The sequence below is a fragment of the Thalassophryne amazonica genome, chromosome 21 (assembly GCF_902500255.1).
Source record: "Thalassophryne amazonica chromosome 21, fThaAma1.1, whole genome shotgun sequence".
Lineage (NCBI taxonomy): Eukaryota > Metazoa > Chordata > Actinopteri > Batrachoidiformes > Batrachoididae > Thalassophryne > Thalassophryne amazonica.
In genome coordinates, this window is record NC_047123.1 from 10,290,470 (window position 1) to 10,309,893 (window position 19,424).

At 41.4% G+C, this 19,424-nt stretch overlaps 1 protein-coding gene across 1 annotated transcript in view; it reads right to left on the bottom strand.

Annotated features, from left to right (window-relative positions):
• esr2a (estrogen receptor 2a) overlaps positions 1-19,424 on the bottom strand; it is a 54,380-nt gene that overhangs the window by 24,795 nt on the left and 10,161 nt on the right. The window contains exons 2-3 of the mRNA XM_034162380.1: positions 5,373-6,255; positions 2,784-2,950 (exon numbers count right to left, since the gene is read on the bottom strand). Of these exons, the coding sequence (XP_034018271.1) occupies positions 2,784-2,950; positions 5,373-5,776 (571 nt within the window). The 5' untranslated portion in view covers positions 5,777-6,255. The remainder of the gene's footprint in view (positions 1-2,783; positions 2,951-5,372; positions 6,256-19,424) is intronic.

Here is a 19,424-nt window from a genome sequence, read left to right on the forward strand (position 1 = left end):
GTATTTCCAACCCTGTGGGTCAGCAATCCATGTTGATTTGCATCAAATAACATCCAATATATTGTCTAATCGCACATTTATTTGTCCATGCTTCTAATTTTTGGAATTGAAAAGTCCTTCTGGCACACACCACAAGCTGAGTTCTTCCAGAAAAAATACGCATTTTCTGTTGTCCAAACTAAAACTAAACTTGGCCCAAGGCAAAAGCTGTGTTAAAAGGTGAGCTCGACATTCTACACTCTAGTATGACATATAGCTTTTTTTTCATCTCCAATGGGCATTTTTTGACAGGTGTGACTTCTACTCTGGAAAATACGGAGCACATGAAAAGATGGAGGAGGTCGTTACATTTCTTTCAAAGTTGACAAAAGCAAAAGTACTTCCTGGAGTTACCTCCATTTGGAGCTGCACCAAAATCCATTAGGTTCTTTTATGGCCACTGCCTCACCCCATCACGAGTCATGAAGTCCAAAGGTTTGTGAGTAATCCCGGTGTCAATAAACCGAGCCAGTCAAAAGTGCTCAAAGAGCACAGTGGTGCTGCGCCAACATTTCACAGTCCTTTTAAACAGTCACCTTCAGTAACAATAAAATATCTGAACTCACTTTTAGAGAACTAGCATGGGGCTAAATAAAGTATATTTGACCTTTGACCTGATCAAAACCTACTGGAATCCAGACATGGTGTATGTGCTGTCAACATCTGAACGTTTGAACCCCAGAACATGCTTGTGGGATGTGGAGACTTTGATGGAGGTTTGACGCAACATTTGGGATGAGGTTGGTCACTGACTGGTGTCACCAGACTATATATGGTTGCTTAGGGGCCACATTTTCACTGCATATTCTGCCAATTCTGTATTATTCTGTTTTTGGTAGTATGTCCAGTGCAGATGGTCACCCGTCTGTCTGCTCTGCTTGAGGTTTCTTCCTATCAAAAATGATTGAGGGAGCTTTTCCTTCCCTTGTGTTCCCATTTGCTCTGACTTGGTGCTGCATAAATAAATTGAAGTAAGTTGAATAGATCGGACGTTCTTACACTCAACAAAAATATAAATGCAACACTTTTGGTTTTGCTCCCATTTTGTATGAGATGAACTCAAAGATCTAAAACTTTTTCCACATACACAATACCACCATTTCCCTCAAATATTGTTCACAAACCAGTCTAAATCTGTGATAGTGAGCACTTCTACTTTGCTGAGATAATCCATCCCACCTCACAGGTGTGCCATATCAAGATGCTGATTAGACACCATGATTAGTGCACAGGTGTGCCTTAGACTGTCCACAATAAAAGGCCACTCTGAAAGGTGCAGTTTTGTTTTATTGGGGGGGGATACCAGTCAGTATCTGGTGTGACCACCATTTGCCTCATGCAGTGCAACACATCTCCTTCACATAGAGTTGATCAGGTTGTCAATTGTGGCCTGTGGAATGTTGGTCCACTCCTCTTCAATGGCTGTGCGAAGTTGCTGGATATTGGCAGGAACTGGTACACGCTGTCGTATACGCCGGTCCAGAGCATCCCAAACATGCTCAATGGGTGACATGTCCGGTGAGTATGCCGGCCATGCAAGAACTGGGACATTTTCAGCTTCCAAGAATTGTGTACAGATCCTTGCAACATGGGGCCGTGCATTATCCTGCTGCAACATGAGGTGATGTTCTTGGATGTATGGCACAACAATGGGCCTCAGGATCTCGTCACGGTATCTCTGTGCATTCAAAATGCCATCAATAAAATGCACCTGTGTTCTTCGTCCATAACAGACGCCTGCCCATACCATAACCCCACCGCCACCATGGGCCACTCGATCCACAAAACTGACATCAGAAAACCGCTCACCCACACGACGCCACACACGCTGTCTGCCATCTGCCCTGAACAGTGTGAACCAGGATTCATCTGTGAAGAGAACACCTCTCCAACGTGCCGAACACCAGCGAATGTGAGCATTTGCCCACTCAAGTCGGTTACGATGACGAACTGGAGTCAGGTCGAGACCCCGATGAGGACGACGAGCATGCAGATGAGCTTCCCTGAGACGGTTTCTGACAGTTTGTGCAGAAATTCTTTGGTTATGCAAACCGATTGTTTCAGCAGCTGTCCGAGTGGCTGGTCTCAGACGATCTTGGAGGTGAACATGCTGGATGTGGAGGTCCTGGGCTGGTGTGGTTACACGTGGTCTGCGGTTGTGAGGCTGGATGGATGTACTGCCAAATTCTCTGAAGCGCCTTTGGAGACAGCTTATGGTAGAGAAATGAACATTCAATACACGAGCAACAGCTCTGGTTGACATTCCTGCTGTCAGCATGCCAATTGCACGCTCCCTCAAATCTTGCGACATCTGTGGCATTGTGCTGTGTGATAAAACTGCACCTTTCAGAGTGGCCTTTTATTGTGGGCAGTCTAAGGCACACCTGTGCACTAATCATGGTGTCTAATCAGCATCTTGATATGGCACACCTGTGAGGTGGGATGGATTATCTCAGCAAAGGAGAAGTGCTCACTATCACAGATTTAGACTGGTTTGTGAACAATATTTGAGGGAAATGGTGATATTGTGTATGTGGAAAAAGTTTTAGATCTTTGAGTTCATCTCATACAAAATGGGAGCAAAACCAAAAGTGTTGCGTTTATATTTTTGTTGAGTGTATAATGACACACAGGATAAGGTACTTCTGGTGGTGTCACTAAACAAGCATCCCCGACTTTGGTGATCATGTAACCTGCTTTGCTGAGTTGATTTAAAGAAAAAAAAAAGTGTTTTTGACAGTCACCTTGGATGCTCCTCTTGAAGAAGGCCTTGCATCCTTCGCAGGACCAGACCCCGTAGTGGTAGCCTGAGGCGTAGTCATGGCACACAGCGCAGTAGTGGAGGTCTGACTTTGCACCCAACGACACCAGCGCCTCCTCGCTCTCCTGAGACCGCCTCCTCACACTCTTGCTAAGACATAAAGTGAGTCATTTTCAGAAGCACTTGGGGGGAAAAAACAGTCTGTCATGTAAACTGTTCAATTAAATGTGCTGGCTGCTGCATTTTATTGAATCATTAGCACGTTAGCCGTGTAATTAGAGGGTTACTGTGGAGAAGTGCCACCTTTGTTCAGCAGGACAACATGAAGAGGGACAGGAAAAGATCTGTGACCCCAGCAGGGTGGTTTCATCAACCATCAGCTGTGTTTCTGATCCCTGCGGGGGTTCCCCAAATTGCTTCTTCAGTGTGCACCGAATAAGGCTGATGGTTGATTAAGCTGCTGCCCTCCTTTCCAGGAACTGTCACGTTTGTTAGCCAAGACCTGATGTAGACTGAGAGCTTATCAAGCACAAATATCTAACGTCTGAAATGGAATTCACGGAAGCTCATTAATTAAGTGGCAGTCTGAGGGTGACCAGAGTACACCCAGAAGAAAAACAATCTGCTGGCAAACCTCTAACCAGCAAAAATCACATGGAGCCATTGTAGTGACCGGACAAAGCTACTAGCTTTACCACCTAGCTAGTGCAGTTAACAGCCACGTAATAAAACAACAATGAACACGTTTACGTGACCATAATAATCAGATAACTGTTAGGTAACTGTAATAATCTGATAATCTGAGTGTTTACATGCACTTCAGTAATCTGATGATTGCAAAAACAGGTTTACATGATTTCAGTTCATTAGTTGAATTTTGTTGGAAGTGGAGAAAGAAAGGGCAGCTGAAGAAAAAAAACACCTCTTTCCCTCCCGCCCAAACAATATATCGGTAGGCTGATATCGGCCGATATGAGCCTTCCACAAACATCAGTATCGGTGTTATTTTTGCAACCAAGTTTAAATTTACAAAATGAACAATGTAGAAAAACACTTTGGCTGTCAGGGTGGCATTGTTGACAATGCTGTCAGGCATGCCTGGGACACGCCTTCACCACATTCACTACAAGAGACTGAGGCAAAGTGAACAGCTGTCATTCACACCATCTTTGACAGATGTGTAGCCTGGACCGATAGCTGGGAAACCCCAGACGACTTGGGTCTGAGGACCTGCTGCAGCCTTCATCTGCCTTCACAGTTGTTAGGTTACAAGCCATCACCTCCAACGTTGAGGATTTTTTTGTTTCACCGGAGCTCTGTTAGCCATCTTGTGTTCAGGGTTCCTGTTGGGCCTTCATGGCTACCATAGTGGCAATGGCGCGCACAAACTCCTCACCGTATTTCACCCCAACAGACAACTGTCTGCTCGATCCCTTACCAAGATGTCATGACATGGACGAGGGGTTAGATTTTGAAACCCGTGTGTATTAAACACTCCAGTGACATTGTACTTCATATATTTACTGACGCTGTGCAAATAAATTAATGCAGATGATTTGCAAATGGAGCAGAACATGAGGATATGGGTTTTTTTTTTTTTTTAACCTGTGAATTAACTCAGGGTTTGCTTGCTTTTTAACTTTTAACAGTACTGTGTGACACTTCAACCAACTTCACAGTTTTGCAACCTGTCAGACCTCAATATCTATATCAGCCTGAAGTCCAGTAACATTTTAAGGTAATAAAACAACAGGATTACTTGGATTGTTTCGGTTTGAAGGTGGTGTCAGGTAAGTCACTTTGGCTGGGACAACGTAAGTAGCCCTTTGTACAGTAGATTTATGACTAAAGTCCAACCGATATATTGGTATTATCGGCCCAAAAAAAGCCTTTCACGAATGTATCAACATCGTTATTTACTTAGTATCATTGTGTTATTTTTGCAGGTATGAAAACTCTCATTTTACAGAATCAACAATGCAGTAAAATACTACGCTGTTAGAAATATTGCCATTTTGTAATCTGTCCAACACAGGGCACTCTAGCAGCATTACTTACAATACTATCAAGCATGGCTGGGATACCATTACTCATTGGTCACATTAGCGACATGACACAGAGGCAAAGCGACAAGCTGCCATTAATTTTCAATCAGGGTGGGTGTTTTACAGAGACAAGAAACAAGGGGTGGCTTGTCCATCTATGCAGGGCAAAAATAGACATCTACTTTATGCAAATGCAGAGTGATGAGACACACCAGTTGCCAAGCCGAGTGAAAGCAGCGTGATGTGCATTGATTCATTGTTGGTTATATTCATTTATTTATAATAAAGTTCATGTTAAAACTGTAAAACATCAAGCCTCAATCAGATTTATATACAGGTATTGTAAATTTTGTTACTCTCTAATATCAGTTTCGATATCGGTCCCCCAAAAAATCCATATCGGTCAGACTCTACTTATGAAATTCATTATGATGTCCATTTTTGTATAACATTTTAATTAATTAAAACACTGATCTTTGATTAAAGTTGATGGCTCAACAGAGGCGTGGAATGATGCACCATCCTACCTGGCTGTCAAGACTGTCTCCCGCTGTGGCAGCTCCATCCACTGACTCTGGATTGGCTGCGGATGGTGGGAGCGGGTCTGGGAGCGATGCAGGGGTATAGGCGCCCCCATGTGGCTGGGACTGGGCCAAAATAAAGAAGGGCTTAGCGACTGATGGACAGGGGAGCATTCAGAAATGGCTGGACCGGCGTAGCTGAAAATAGCGGGGCTGTAGAAAGGTATCGAGGCGAAGTCATGGCCGAGGTCTGTGTACGGGGAAGGGATGCAGATGGGCTGGCTGGCTTCAACCGACAGCACAGGTGAAGACGACAGGATGGGGGACAGAACGCAACTGCCAACTCGACTAGAATCCACTTCTTGAAGCTGTAGGAGGGGCTGATCCTTCTCTGGAGAGGAGGTGGCCATCGCAACTACAAATGCTCTCCAAAGCGGCTGATTTACGACATGGTTAGCCAGGAACACGGAAGTCTGGCTCCAAGTCACATTATTCCCTGCTGTCAGTCGGACTATGGTAATGCCATTATCTGTGAGGATCTTACGTGGAAAAAATCTGACATGGATGGATGAAGAAGAGCAGATTCAAGTCCACACTTGTGGATTTTATTACCAGGCTGCGTGAGTCAGAGTGAGTTAATGTTACTTTTGCCCACAGCGTACATGATCAGACACATCAAGGTGTCTGATCAAACGTGCATCAATGTGAAATGGCCGTACTGGGATGGATCACATGACCAGTGGTAGATGATGTTCTGCAGAAAGCCAGACAAACGTGAGACAGCCAATATTGTTTCCAGAGCAGAGAGAACGTTCCAGTCCGGTTGTCAGTGTCACATCGTTAATTTGCAGCATGTGAACCCAGAAAGAGATACATGGCAGCTATTCACCTGCAAGACACAGAAAGTCAGGAGAGCTGAAGGGAACAATAAATCAACTTTCACTCCTTTATTTCCACTAAAAAATGCTAAAGAAATGCTGGAAAAAGCCTAAAAACGCATTTTCTGTTGTTCCTTCATGGAAAAATAAAGGACTACATTAACGGGTCTGCATGCTCCGCCTACCACACAACTGAGCTCATTCACACCCATTGCAAATGCAAAACCCGCCACCTCCAGAAAAGTCATTCTACTGTCAAAGTGTGGATGTATAACACAGTCTCCACCTTTAAAGGGGTCACAATGTGCAAAATCTGCCTTTAGCTACCTTTTACACTTTGCTGTGGCTTGAGTTTCACGTTATTTTGAAGAAATTAGCCATTTTAGCTAACCAATAAACAATGGACACTGTGCTGCAGTGCACCATGGGAGTTTGGCATTTTGAGGTTTTAAATGTTGGTATTGTGGTTCATGATAGTTTAACAGTGTTGTTAGTGTTATTGATTGATTTTGATTTTGTAGCTCAATTGGTTTAGTCAGTTTAGTTAAGTCTCATGTTGCTGTTATCATGAGTGACTTAAGTTTCACGTTGGTACCGTGAGTGAAATGTGTAGTGTTTTTCTTGTCTTCTGCCACTGCCTTTATTTGTCAAATTCAAAGCATTTGTTTACAGCAGCCGTGCGTGCGTGCGTGCGTGCAACTTTGATCACAGAGAAACTGCGGTCACCTTTATATTAAAAGCGTGAATGTGGTTAGTGATTTTAAGTACATAATATAATTGTAAATACGTTAAAAATACATGGATGACACAAGAAAGTGAAAACATTTATTTCCATTGTGGTCCATTTAAAAATAAAATGACAAAATAAAAGTAGAAATAAAATTTTACATATACATACACACACACACACATATATATATATATATATATATATATATATATATATATATATATATATAAATAATAGGGTGTATATTTTATACAATTTATCCATACATTAAGACAGTAAATTAACATTAAAAATTACATAATTAACAGGAAATAAAAGGGTTGAGTTCTTCCACTAAAAATTGTTCTAAAAACATTCTGGACTCACACGCTATTCCAGCTCATTTTGGAAACTTTGTTTAATTCAGTATCAGCCTTACCACAAAAATGTCCGCCACCTCTTTAACAAACACTACCCAATCTAGAGCCCGTGGATCCCCACGGGCAACACGTTAGTCTATATTTAACTGTTCAAAGGGCAGTCAAAATTATTAATCTGGTGCATCAAACCTAACCAAATTTTTAATCAGTTAAACCTAACTATACACCCTTTCAACTTGGAGAATTCTGAGTTGATAGCACATAATGTTTTTGAGTAATTGTGTTAATAATTTGGACGGGATGACTCATTTCTGTTCATTCACTCCCTGAAATCTACGTTGATGCATAGGCTTTTGCCAGAGTGCAGGAATATGGCAAAGTCCAGATCATTATTTTAATAAGTGACAGATTGATGATCACACACGTCTCACACATTCTGAATCAATCTGGATAACTGCTGGTTTTTCTACAACACCTGTAAGTTTCTTAATGCAACTTGTTGGACATCTGTAAAACAGAGACATTTGTGTGAATGAGGAAGAAAAATAAAATAAGAGGATTTATAAGGTGTCCAGAAACAGCTGGTGGATGGCTGAGCACACAGCAGGTTCTGGGCTCGTGTTATTTTACTCCATTATTCTTGGGTGACAGTTGTCTGCCTTCAGTCAAACTCCATCCACCATCTCTTTTCGTTGTGTTTCGGAGACGTCACTTCTCCTTTAAAAATCCTCATTAATCTTACCGAATAGCTGAGAGAAGTTTGGTTTGGCACCCAGATAAAACTCTTAAGTGTTAAGGTATGACGGCAATAAAGTTGGAAAGATGCAGCGACTACAAATAATTATTTGGAACGTGCCAAAGATGACAAAATGTGTCCAAATTTTATGATTTTTACATTACAATGGGACAGGAGGAGTTTGTCCAAACGGAGCCGTCTCAGCACATCAGCATTCCTTTAAATCAGTTTCTCCTTTTGTCAGAGATCAAAGGTTTTTAACACACAAGTAAAGACTATGTCCCATCCTGAATTTCTGACTCTGGCTCTGCTTTAAGGAAATAATCATTAGTGCTCAATTTGACGTTTGGAGAAATCATAATTTTTTTTCAGTCTGTATGGAATCAGACTACCATACAGCAACAAGACACAAGACTGGGCAAGAGACAAGAAGTGGACAAAAAAGAACCGGGAAGGACAAGGAAGACAAGAGGGAACAAAAGGGCAGACGCTACAATTACAATACAATTTGAATTAATTAATTAATTTACAAATCTAACTTCATACATTTGTATATTTTAAAAACAATAACTTCTAAGTAACTTATTAAATTTTGGAGGTGATCCAGATCCGGATCTGGATTCCGGATCAAGTTTCACTTTATATACGCTTTGAAGGATCACTGTTAGCAGGATTGCATCAAAACTACTGTGCAGATTTTGATGAAATTTTCACTACAGGTACATATTAGGCTATGGAAGACCCCATTACATTTTGGAGGTGATCCAGATCCAGATCCGGATCTGGATTCTGGATCAATTTCACTTTATATACGCTTTGAAGGATCACTGTTAGCAGGATTACATCAAAACTACTGCACAGATTTTGATGAAATTTTCACCACAGATACATATTAAGCTATGGAAGACCCCATTACATTTTGGAGGTGATCCAGATCCAGATCCGGATCTGGATTCTGGATCAAGTTTCACTTTATATACGCTTTGAAGGATCACTGTTAGCAGGATTACATCAAAACTACTGTGCAGATTTTGATGAAATTTTCACTACAGGTACATATTAGGCTATGGAAGACCCCATTACATTTTGGAGGTGATCCAGATCCAGATCCGGATCTGGATTCTGGATCAATTTCACTTTATATACGCTTTGAAGGATCACTGTTAGCAGGATTACATCAAAACTACTGCACAGATTTTGATGAAATTTTCACCACAGATACATATTAGGCTATGGAAGACCCCATTACATTTTGGAGGTGATCCAGATCCAGATCCGGATCTGGATTCTGGATCAAGTTTCACTTTATATACGCTTTGAAGGATCACTGTTACCAGGATTACATCAAAACTACTGTGCAGATTTTGATGAAATTTTCACTACAGGTACATATTAGGCTATGGAAGACCCCATTACATTTTGGAGGTGATCCAGATCCAGATCCGGATCTGGATTCTGGATCAATTTCACTTTATATACGCTTTGAAGGATCACTGTTAGCAGGATTACATCAAAACTACTGCACAGATTTTGATGAAATTTTCACCACAGATACATATTAGGCTATGGAAGACCCCATTACATTTTGGAGGTGATCCAGATCCAGATCCGGATCTGGATTCTGGATCAAGTTTCACTTTATATACGCTTTGAAGGATCACTGTTACCAGGATTACATCAAAACTACTGTGCAGATTTTGATGAAATTTTCACCACAGATACATATTAGGCTATGGAAGACCCCATTACATTTTGGAGGTGATCCAGATCCAGATCCGGATCTGGATTCTGGATCAATTTCACTTTATATACGCTTTGAAGGATCACTGTTAGCAGGATTACATCAAAACTACTGCACAGATTTTGATGAAATTTTCACCACAGATACATATTAAGCTATGGAAAACCCCATTACATTTTGGAGGTGATCCAGATCCGGATCTGGATTCTGGATCAAGTTTCATTTTATATATGCTTTGAAGGATCACTGTTACCAGGATTACATCAAAACTACTGTGCAGATTTTGATGAAATTTTCACCACAGATACATATTAGGCTATGGAAGACCCCATTACATTTTGGAGGTGACCCAGATCCAGATCCGGATCTGGATTCTGGATCAAGTTTCATTTTATATATTCTTTGAAGGATCACTGTTAGCAGGATTGCATCAAAACTACTGTGCAGATTTTGATGAAATTTTCACCACAGATACATATTAGGCTATGGAAGACCCCATTACATTTTGGAGGTGATCCAGATCCGGATCCAGATTCTGAGTCAAGATTTCACTTTTTATAGGCTTTGAAAGATCAAGTCAAAACTACTTCACAGATTCTCACCAAAGTTGCACCACGGATACATATTAGGACATGGAAGACTCTGAAATGTTGAAATCTCTGAATGCTCTTGCTAATCCTATTAGTTCAACCAATAGCTTACATCAGTGGCGCAACTTTAACTTTTGACTTTTTGTTTTACCCCATAACTCCTCTATATTCAGTGACACTTTGTCCAAACTATACCTTTTTGGAATCTTTATGATCAGACAAATAATGTGGTATATTTTTTACATATGACTGCAGTGTTTTTCAAGGTTGACCAGTGTGTAATCCCTCACTGACCCCTGCCTGGCTATAGCTGCCATTTTTGTGTTGTTTAGACCCCTTCAGTGGTAAAAAGTAGGTCAAAATTAACCTTGGGGCCATGCACTATAACACTTGGCGTGTTCTCCCACAACTGACCTGACAGGTTGAAAAGAACAGAATAGAATAGAATAGAATAGAATAGAGCTTTTATTAACTATATTTAACTATACAATGCAATTTGTCCTCTGCATTTAACCCATCCTCATTACAACTACACACAATCCAACCACTAGGGGCAGTGTGCAACCACAGTCCAGCGCCCAGGGACCAACTCCAGATGTGGAGACGTTGCCTTGGTCAAGGACAGAGAAAGAAGCACATCCAAAAATAAGCATGTTTTTGATTGTGGGAGGAAACCCACGCAGACACAGGAAGAACATGCAAACTCCATACAGAAAGGGTGAGAATCGATCCAACAACCTTCTTGCTGTGAGGCGCCAGTGCTAACCACTAACCCACCGTGCCACCCGTGTGTGTTAATCTATCAAAAATTGGCTGAAGTTTGGGCAGAACTGATCAGCATGGCCGGGCAGAACCAGAAATGATCACATCACAAAGAATTCAACTGTATGACTCTGTTTCTCGGAGTGTCCTTTCTCATTAGTTCTCAACTTTTTGAGTCTGATTTATTTGTTTTTCATGTCATAAGCGACTTGTTCCGTGCTCGTTACACACTGCACAAATCATTTATTGTGGCAGAGAGCACCTGTCTTGTTCAATCAGGATTTTATCACAAAGTTTCCAGTGACCTTGTCTGACTCTGAAACCAACCGCAGAGAAAAGAAAAAGATCACGGCGGAATTTTACTTCTTTAATTATGAGTTGGGAGGAAAACCAGATGTGGAAGAGTTTGTGTGTTCCTTTGAAGCTTCTGACCTTGCCAGCGCCTCCTTCACTGTCAGGCTGTCCGGCAGCTGCTTGCTGTGAGAGAAAACCTCCCGGCTCCGCTGCAATGTTCACGCTGCCGTCACGACGTATCAGCGCTGTCAACGCTGATACTCTCTCGCAAAGTGGAAATTACATGAAAATCTGAGCCAAGGCCTTTCTTTGGACTCCTATCTGGAAGCCGGTCAAAACTAAAGGGCACTGAAGTACACGTAGAGGCCGTGCCAAAAGCATAATAGCAATACTGAACGCTAGAATGTTTTTCCACAGACCTCAACAAGCTCCTTCACCACTGGACACACTTGGCTACAATGTGTACAGTTTAAACCGTGCATGTAAGCAGCGCTCGAAACATTCCCCAAAAGTGCACTTTGCAGCCAAACGAAGCTCGTTTTCGATGTGACGGACGGAGCCCTGGCCGCTCGCCACGATCACATGCCTATAAACAAAAGGCTCAAGGCCATGTGTTTTTCCCATCCTCATGTCACACAGCCTCCCTAAAGTCAGGCAGCCTCCTTCGCAGCGGGCGGAAACAGATATGACAGGCAACAAAAAGAAGCTGCACCTTTACACCGCGCCAGCGGGAGTGAGAGCGCCAGAAAAAACTCTGGACAAATTCTTTGGACAGGAAATCGTCGTCAGGATTTAATTTATTCTTAGCTATGATAAGACTGCACTGAAAACCTTGAGTTGCTTCGGCTCAGTTTGAGGGAATCCATGAGCTGAAACTGGTTAATTTAAAAATGTGCATGAACGGGTAACATTAGGGATGAACGACACACCTCACGATATGATGCATATCATGTGATTCGGTGCATATACTATATATTTATTCACACTAAATATATAGAAAGCCATCTGCGGTGAATGTTTAACTTTAAAGTAAAGCCACCTTGACACTTGCATGAATTTGATCCCCGCACTGGCACCAAATTATTTTGCAGTATAAATTGTTATTATTGATGTGTTTCCTATTTGTATGATTTATAAATCACATTCTCATTTAAAAAAAAATGATATGATTCTATACGGGCCCTACAATACAATTATCACAATACACAATGTATCATTCCACCCCTAACACCCCTATTCCACAGGGCGCTGTTCTATTATGATCACTCACGATCCAAAAAAAGTGCAAAAACTGGTAGGTTATAAAGTGCAGATGTGGCAACCCGCACAAAAACGAAAGTAAGTATCTGCGCCCTCAGCCAGAACCGCAATAAACACTACATCCACTTTAAATTGTTACCTCGATGGAGCACGATCACACAAGTTTCAAGCTGTACTCTACTAGTAAAACCCTGTGTAAAGACATTTGAAGGTGAGTGACGCTGCTAAGACTACAAACACCCAAACGTTACCACGCACTAGCGACGATTTGGCAAATCGGGATGAAATTTTTAAACAAAAAAAATTAATTTAAAAATTTCACCCCGATTTCAAAAGAGGTGGTGATGATGGCTGTAACTACTGTGTATACCAAGTTTGTTCAAGATTGACAAAGATGGATCAAGAAGTTACTATGATGTTTCAAAACGTGCCCCAATTTGCTATTCAGAATGAGACGGGAAGAACCGGCACACTGTGGATTAGCACCATAAAACACAGAATGTTTGGTCGGAAAGTTCAATGATTCTCAAGTTGACCTTGGCCTCCACCACGTTGACGATGACCTACATACAATATTTTGAAACATGTCTGATTGGGAAAACTGACTGACAGTAGTCTTGTGGCAAATGTGGTGCAAAAGGTCTGGAGTGAGTTCCAAGTGTTGAATTTGCATTTGGGAACAGTTCACTGGAAATCTCAAAGTTGTGTCAAGGCAAGAGAAGGAAGGCAAATTTTGGCAAAATAAAAAAATAAACCAGTCAGACAGACAGAAGAAACTTCAAGAGTGAACAAATCAACAATTTGATTCATTTACTAAAAAGATGAAATCCACTGACCAACTTAAAAAAACACCAGAAGACTTGTAGTGCAGCAGATAACAGAATATTTATAGAGGAATCCTTGCAAGTATCAAATTCGGCACAAATACTCCCCAGACATTACTTTTTTGAAAAAAAAAAAAATAAAAAAAAATGGACTGGCCACTTGAATTTTCAACAGGTGGCCAGGTAGGGGTCAACTGAAGAATTACACAGGGGTCAACATTTAAAAATGCTCCAATCATATTGAAAACTGGTGACAAAGGTTTCAGTTTGTACAGGGGACAAAAGTTAAAGTTAGATTTTGGTAAAAAGTGATGCAAATTATTGGTTGAGTTAATAGGGTTTTAAACAGGAATAGTTTACACCATGTGTCTTTTTCACCATGTGCTCATTTATCACGTTACGAGGTCACATATGTCACATGTCATAGAATCCAATGGATTCCAACCTTGTTTGACTGTTACTTTGGAGACTAAATATTCAACACAGTCAAAACTATTCCATGTATTAATCAGATTTGTTCAATCAATAATTTGCACCACATTGTAGAAAAATTGGAGCAACTTTAACTTTTGACCCCTGTACAAACTGAAATTGACCTTTGTCACCATTCTTGCTGTTTTTCCCCCATAACTCCATAACATTCAATCATAGATAGTCCAAACTACACCTTTTTGGAATCTTTATGTTCAGACAAATAATAAGGTATAGTTTTCAATATGATTGGAGCATATATAAATGTTGACCCCTGTGTAATTCTTAAACTGACCTTACTAAGCGCCCCCATTGAAAATTTAAGTGGCCAGTCAGTTTTTCAAAAGAATGATGTCTAAGGAGTATTTGTGCTGAATCTGGTGCTTGCATCACCATTTGAAGGATTGTTTCAGTTATCTGCTGCACTGTTAGAAGACCACAGAAGACAGCTAAAGTGTACGAAGGCAGGATTGATGAGAGAAAAAAAAAAAATCAAGAACACTGGAGGAGGTAGACTTTTCTTTGTCCAAGTCAACAATCAAGAGAATGTAAATACAGAGAGTTTTTGGAGAAGGTGCAATCAAGTGGTAACACTCAAGAACAGGAAGACAAGATTAGACTTTTCCAGAAATCATTTTTTAAAAATTGCTCAATTCTGAAATAATATTCTGTGGACATATGAAACCAAGGTGACCTCGTACAAAAATGATAGGAAGAGAAGAGTATAGATGAGGAAAAGAACGGCCCAGGATCCAAAGTGTTTTACATCATCTGCTTAATGCTGTTATGGCTTGAGCACGTATTGGCTGCCGGGGGGGCTGGGTGACTGGTTTTTAGTGATGAAGTGACTGTTTGTCCGATTTCTCATGGCCTCTGAAAGTAAAGGGATTGTGTATAACATGTAAGTTGCCCATAAGGTCAGGGGCAGGCAGCCCATCTTATTTTCACCAAAAGTTAACTTTTCAAATGAATTAACAGCCGAGACCTCGCAGGACATTCGAGCAGCATTTTGTCACCGTCTAGTGGATGATGTGAGCATTTCAGAACTTATGTACACTTCCTACTTGAAACCCAAAATTCTGTTAAAAAAAAAAACATTTCTAAATGTCAGAAATCCATGTTTTCTGGCACACAGATCATTGACCTCTCAGAAATAATGAATAGAAATGTCGATTTTGAAAGTTTTGTGATTTTTGAGTTTAGGCAGTGTAAGGTTTTTGCCGTACAGAAGGACAGCAATTTCTCTTAACAAGCACAATTTACAGTTGTAAAAATAATGATGGAATGATGAAAGTCGATACTGCAAACACCTCTCAACTGCGTCATTTCAGCTGTTGTAGTGCTTTACAGAGGCTAAATTACAAAACGTGAAACTGTCCAAATGCTTATGGACTCTGTATAACATCACAGTAACATGAAGCCTTTTTTTGTTGCACTGACAACATAATATACAGTATAATTAGTGTTTTGGTGCCTCTGTTTGGGGTAAATGTGCTTTTTATTGCCACATTTTGACATTAATCCTCCACGTTTTACCAGGAATAATTTTTTTGGTGACTCTGTTGATTGTGACAAGTAGTCGGGGATCAAACCACCAACTTGTCCACTTGTGGACATCCCGCTCTAACACCCGAACCACACTAGCCAAACATTGTGTTGCCATTACACTTATGTTATGTGTTTTCTTGCATCATTTCTCTTTTAGACAAGTAGCAGTGACCGCACTGGGTACCCAGGACCGAGATGAAAAGCAGAGGTTGACTCATCCTCACTTATATTTATCAGAATCTGAAATTTCAAAGATGATCATGCAGTAGTTTTTAGAGTTACTGATTGAAATTTCACAGACCCACTCACTCAATGACTGGCTCCATTATACCTGTGCATGCCCTGTGAATCACAGAATAATTACAGCGTCATTATTCATTTTATTTATTCTACCTGTGTTTTCCATTTCAACACCAAGTGACCTTAGAGGAAATTGAATTACTTTTGTTGTTTACAAGCATTTGTGAATTGTGGACAAACAGAGGGGTCGGACTATACACAGTATCACAAAGATAATTATGGTAAAAGATTGTAGACAAAAATTATATGTGGCCCTGCGACAATCTGGCATCCTGCCCAGGGTGAATCCAGCCCATCCCCCCCGTGACCCTTAATTTGTCATGATCCAGCCCTTTATGTATGTCATAGGTATGGACTCGTAACCACGTTTGTATTCTGAGCCTTCTGTGTTTTATCCATGTCTTGTCATGCTCACGTTATCATTGGTTTTGTTTCTGTTCATCATCCTTGTATTTGTTCACTCTTGGTCAATTTGTCACTCCAGTCTTAGCTTAGAACTGTTTATCACATTTTTGTATTATGCTTTAGTCACAGGTTTTGGTTATTATTTGCCTTCAAGAGTTTCTCATCTGATTATGTTCCGTGTGTTACTTATTGCATTCACTGTTTATCAGTTAGTGTATTTTATTTATTGCATTATTGTGTAGTCTCTGGTTTTGCTTTATCTACCTTCAGTGTCTTATTATCCGGTTGTGTTCTGTTAGTCTTGAGTTTTATTTTCTGTTATCGTTTATTGTGTGTCAGTTATTCAGTGCTTTAATATGTAGTCACCGGTTTTGTTTTCTGCTCAGTATTTATTCTCTTTTAACCAATAGTCTGTTTTGCCACTTTCATTGTATTCACTTTTCTGTATCAGGTCCACTCTAGTTTTAATTATAATCATTAGGTTTCTGGTTTTCCATTTTGTGACTTGCCACCTTAGTTCTTATGTTTGCCCTTTTGTTTTGTTCACGTTAATTGTTTATTGTGCACATTACTTTTTTCACCGTTGGTTTTTTTCGGTCAATCCTTATCTTGCTCCAGTCTGCTTTGCTTTTCTTCTCACTGCACTCTCTTGCACTCACTTTTGTCTTCCCCAGCCACGCCCCTACCAGAGCATTCTGCACACCTGTTCCTCATTCCACACCCTAATTAGTCAGCCACTATTTGAACCCTCACAGTCTCACAGTCCCCTGCCAGATTGTTGAATATATTTCACTTTCCAGCCCTCACGTCCTGTCTGGTTTTGCCTTCTGATCAGCCTGCCGGTATATGACTTTGTTTCGTTTTTGTTTCTGCATCTGATTGCCACCACACTGTATATTTTGACCTCAGCCTGTTTGTCTGACCAAGCCTCAGCCTTACACCTGTCTGTACTTTTGCCTCACTGCTGGACCTCCTGTGCACCGAATCCCTGCCTGTTGCTACGATTAAACCTTATTTTAACTGCACCTGTTGTAGGAGTTAGTATTTGTGTCCACCCAGTTTGTGCCACGCCCTGATATAATTGGAGTAAGCCGTTGTAGAAAATGGATAAAACAGACTGCTACTTGCCATGTCCAGTCCTTTTGGAAAGGGGGTGTGTTTGTCATGGAGATTATGTGACTGTGTCAGACCATCTCACCCTCATAAAATCAACACTTCTGTGACATATGTCACTGAAGTGTAAAACAATGTGTTACTCAAATAAATTTTACTTATATTTTAGCATAATTTCTGCATGTCCCAATTTGGAACTGTGAAACTTAAAAGATATTTAACATCAAACCAAAGCAATAAGTCAACAGCACATAAAATTTGGATTTCACGCAACATGAACCCTTTAAGTGCAAATACATTCAAATTACTTTATTTATTTATTCAGATCCAGACAACACTTAATGAAGTGGTGAATAAAGTTTTGGTGGTGAAGAATGTAAAACATGCAGACATAGTGCAGGCTTAGAATGTGACACAAGGAACAAATTCATTTCACGCTAAATGGAACTGGACGTAAGTTGAGAGAGGCAGAGAGACAAAATCCTCTCTGAGGGGTTGTGTGTATTTGTGACTGTAGTATTCTAGTTCTGTAACATAATCATTTTAAACATTCAGAAAATAAGGGTTTATTTCTGTTGGGAAAGTGTAGGTACACGGACCCACAACAGGGGGCGCAAATGAACGGACAATGGAATAGGTCAAATAACAACACTTTACTGTTGTGAATGTGCACAACAAATACAACAGATTGCAACAATAGACAACAGTCAATTCACAAGGTGTCGTGTGGGCAGGCTCGAAGATAGGAGACGCCTGTCCAAAGCAGAACCGGAACCACACGATTTCCTCCGCCACCAGACCCCGGGAATACTGGAGCCGCCAAGTCCCGAACTCCCAGGTGGCCACTGCCTCCGCGTGTCGGATCTGGTACTGCTGGCGAGGAACAAAAAGCAAGTGAATGAGGATGCGTTTGCACCCAGGAATCAGCACGGCAGGAAAGCTACCTCCACCTCTCGTTGGAAAAACAGTCCAAAAGATAATGCACAAAAAGTCACAAAGGTTATTGTCACGCAGACAGCTGAGGTACGTTACCTTCCAGGTAGAACGATATCTCGGCAAACAGGTGGAGACGTCGTCCTGCTGATATACTCCTGCCGATCAGATGATTGGTAACAGCTGTTGCAGGTGATGCGTGACAGCTGTCACCCTGGCTGCTCCTGTGAGGTGGCTGCGCCCTCTGGTGCCTTGAGCCCGCACTCCAGACAGGGCGCCCTCTGGTGGTGGGCCAGCAGTACCTCCTCTTCTGGCGGCCCACACAACAATTTCTCTCATTTAGAAAAAAATTGCTCTGCTGAGATGGACGTCTCTCTCACTGACAACCACGCCGGCTCCTAATCCATCATACCCCCCCCCCCCTTCTTTATGTACTATAATTTGTGAAATGTTTGTCTGTTTGTTCCACAGCTCCTCCGGGCTGGTTGCCATCAAACTTGCTGTGTACGTGAAAAGATCTGGAGTGTCTTCCAAGTGCTGAATTTGCATTTGGGAACAGTTCAGAGGAAATCTCTAAGTTGTTTTGAGGCAAGAGAAGGAAGGCAAATTTAGGGTAAAAAAAAAAAATAAACCAATCAGACAGACAGAAGAAACTTTAAGAAGAACCTGGCACATATACGGGGGGTGGGTGTTGTGTGTGGGCCGCTGAAGAGGAGGTACTGCTGGCCCATCACCACCAGAGGGCACCCTGCCTGGAGTGCGGGCTCCAGGCACCAGAGGGCGCCGCCGCCTGATGAGAGCAGCCAGGATGACAGCTGTCACCATTACTGGACACAGCTGACTTCACTCAGTACGGAGGTATATCAGCAGGACAGCGTCTCCACCTCAGTGCCGAGATATCACCTTGAGTTTAAGGTAATCACCTCTGCAACAGATACTGTATCTTTGTGACAATACATTATAAACTTTTCAGGACAGCGGAAGGCCAAGTGTTCGGATAAGTACTCACCTTTCCTGCTTCAGTGTGACAAGAGGTGGAGGCGGCTTTGCCCCTCTCATCTACTGGGTGCGGTCGCATCCCAACCTGTGTGTTTGTGTTCTTTCCCGCCAGCAG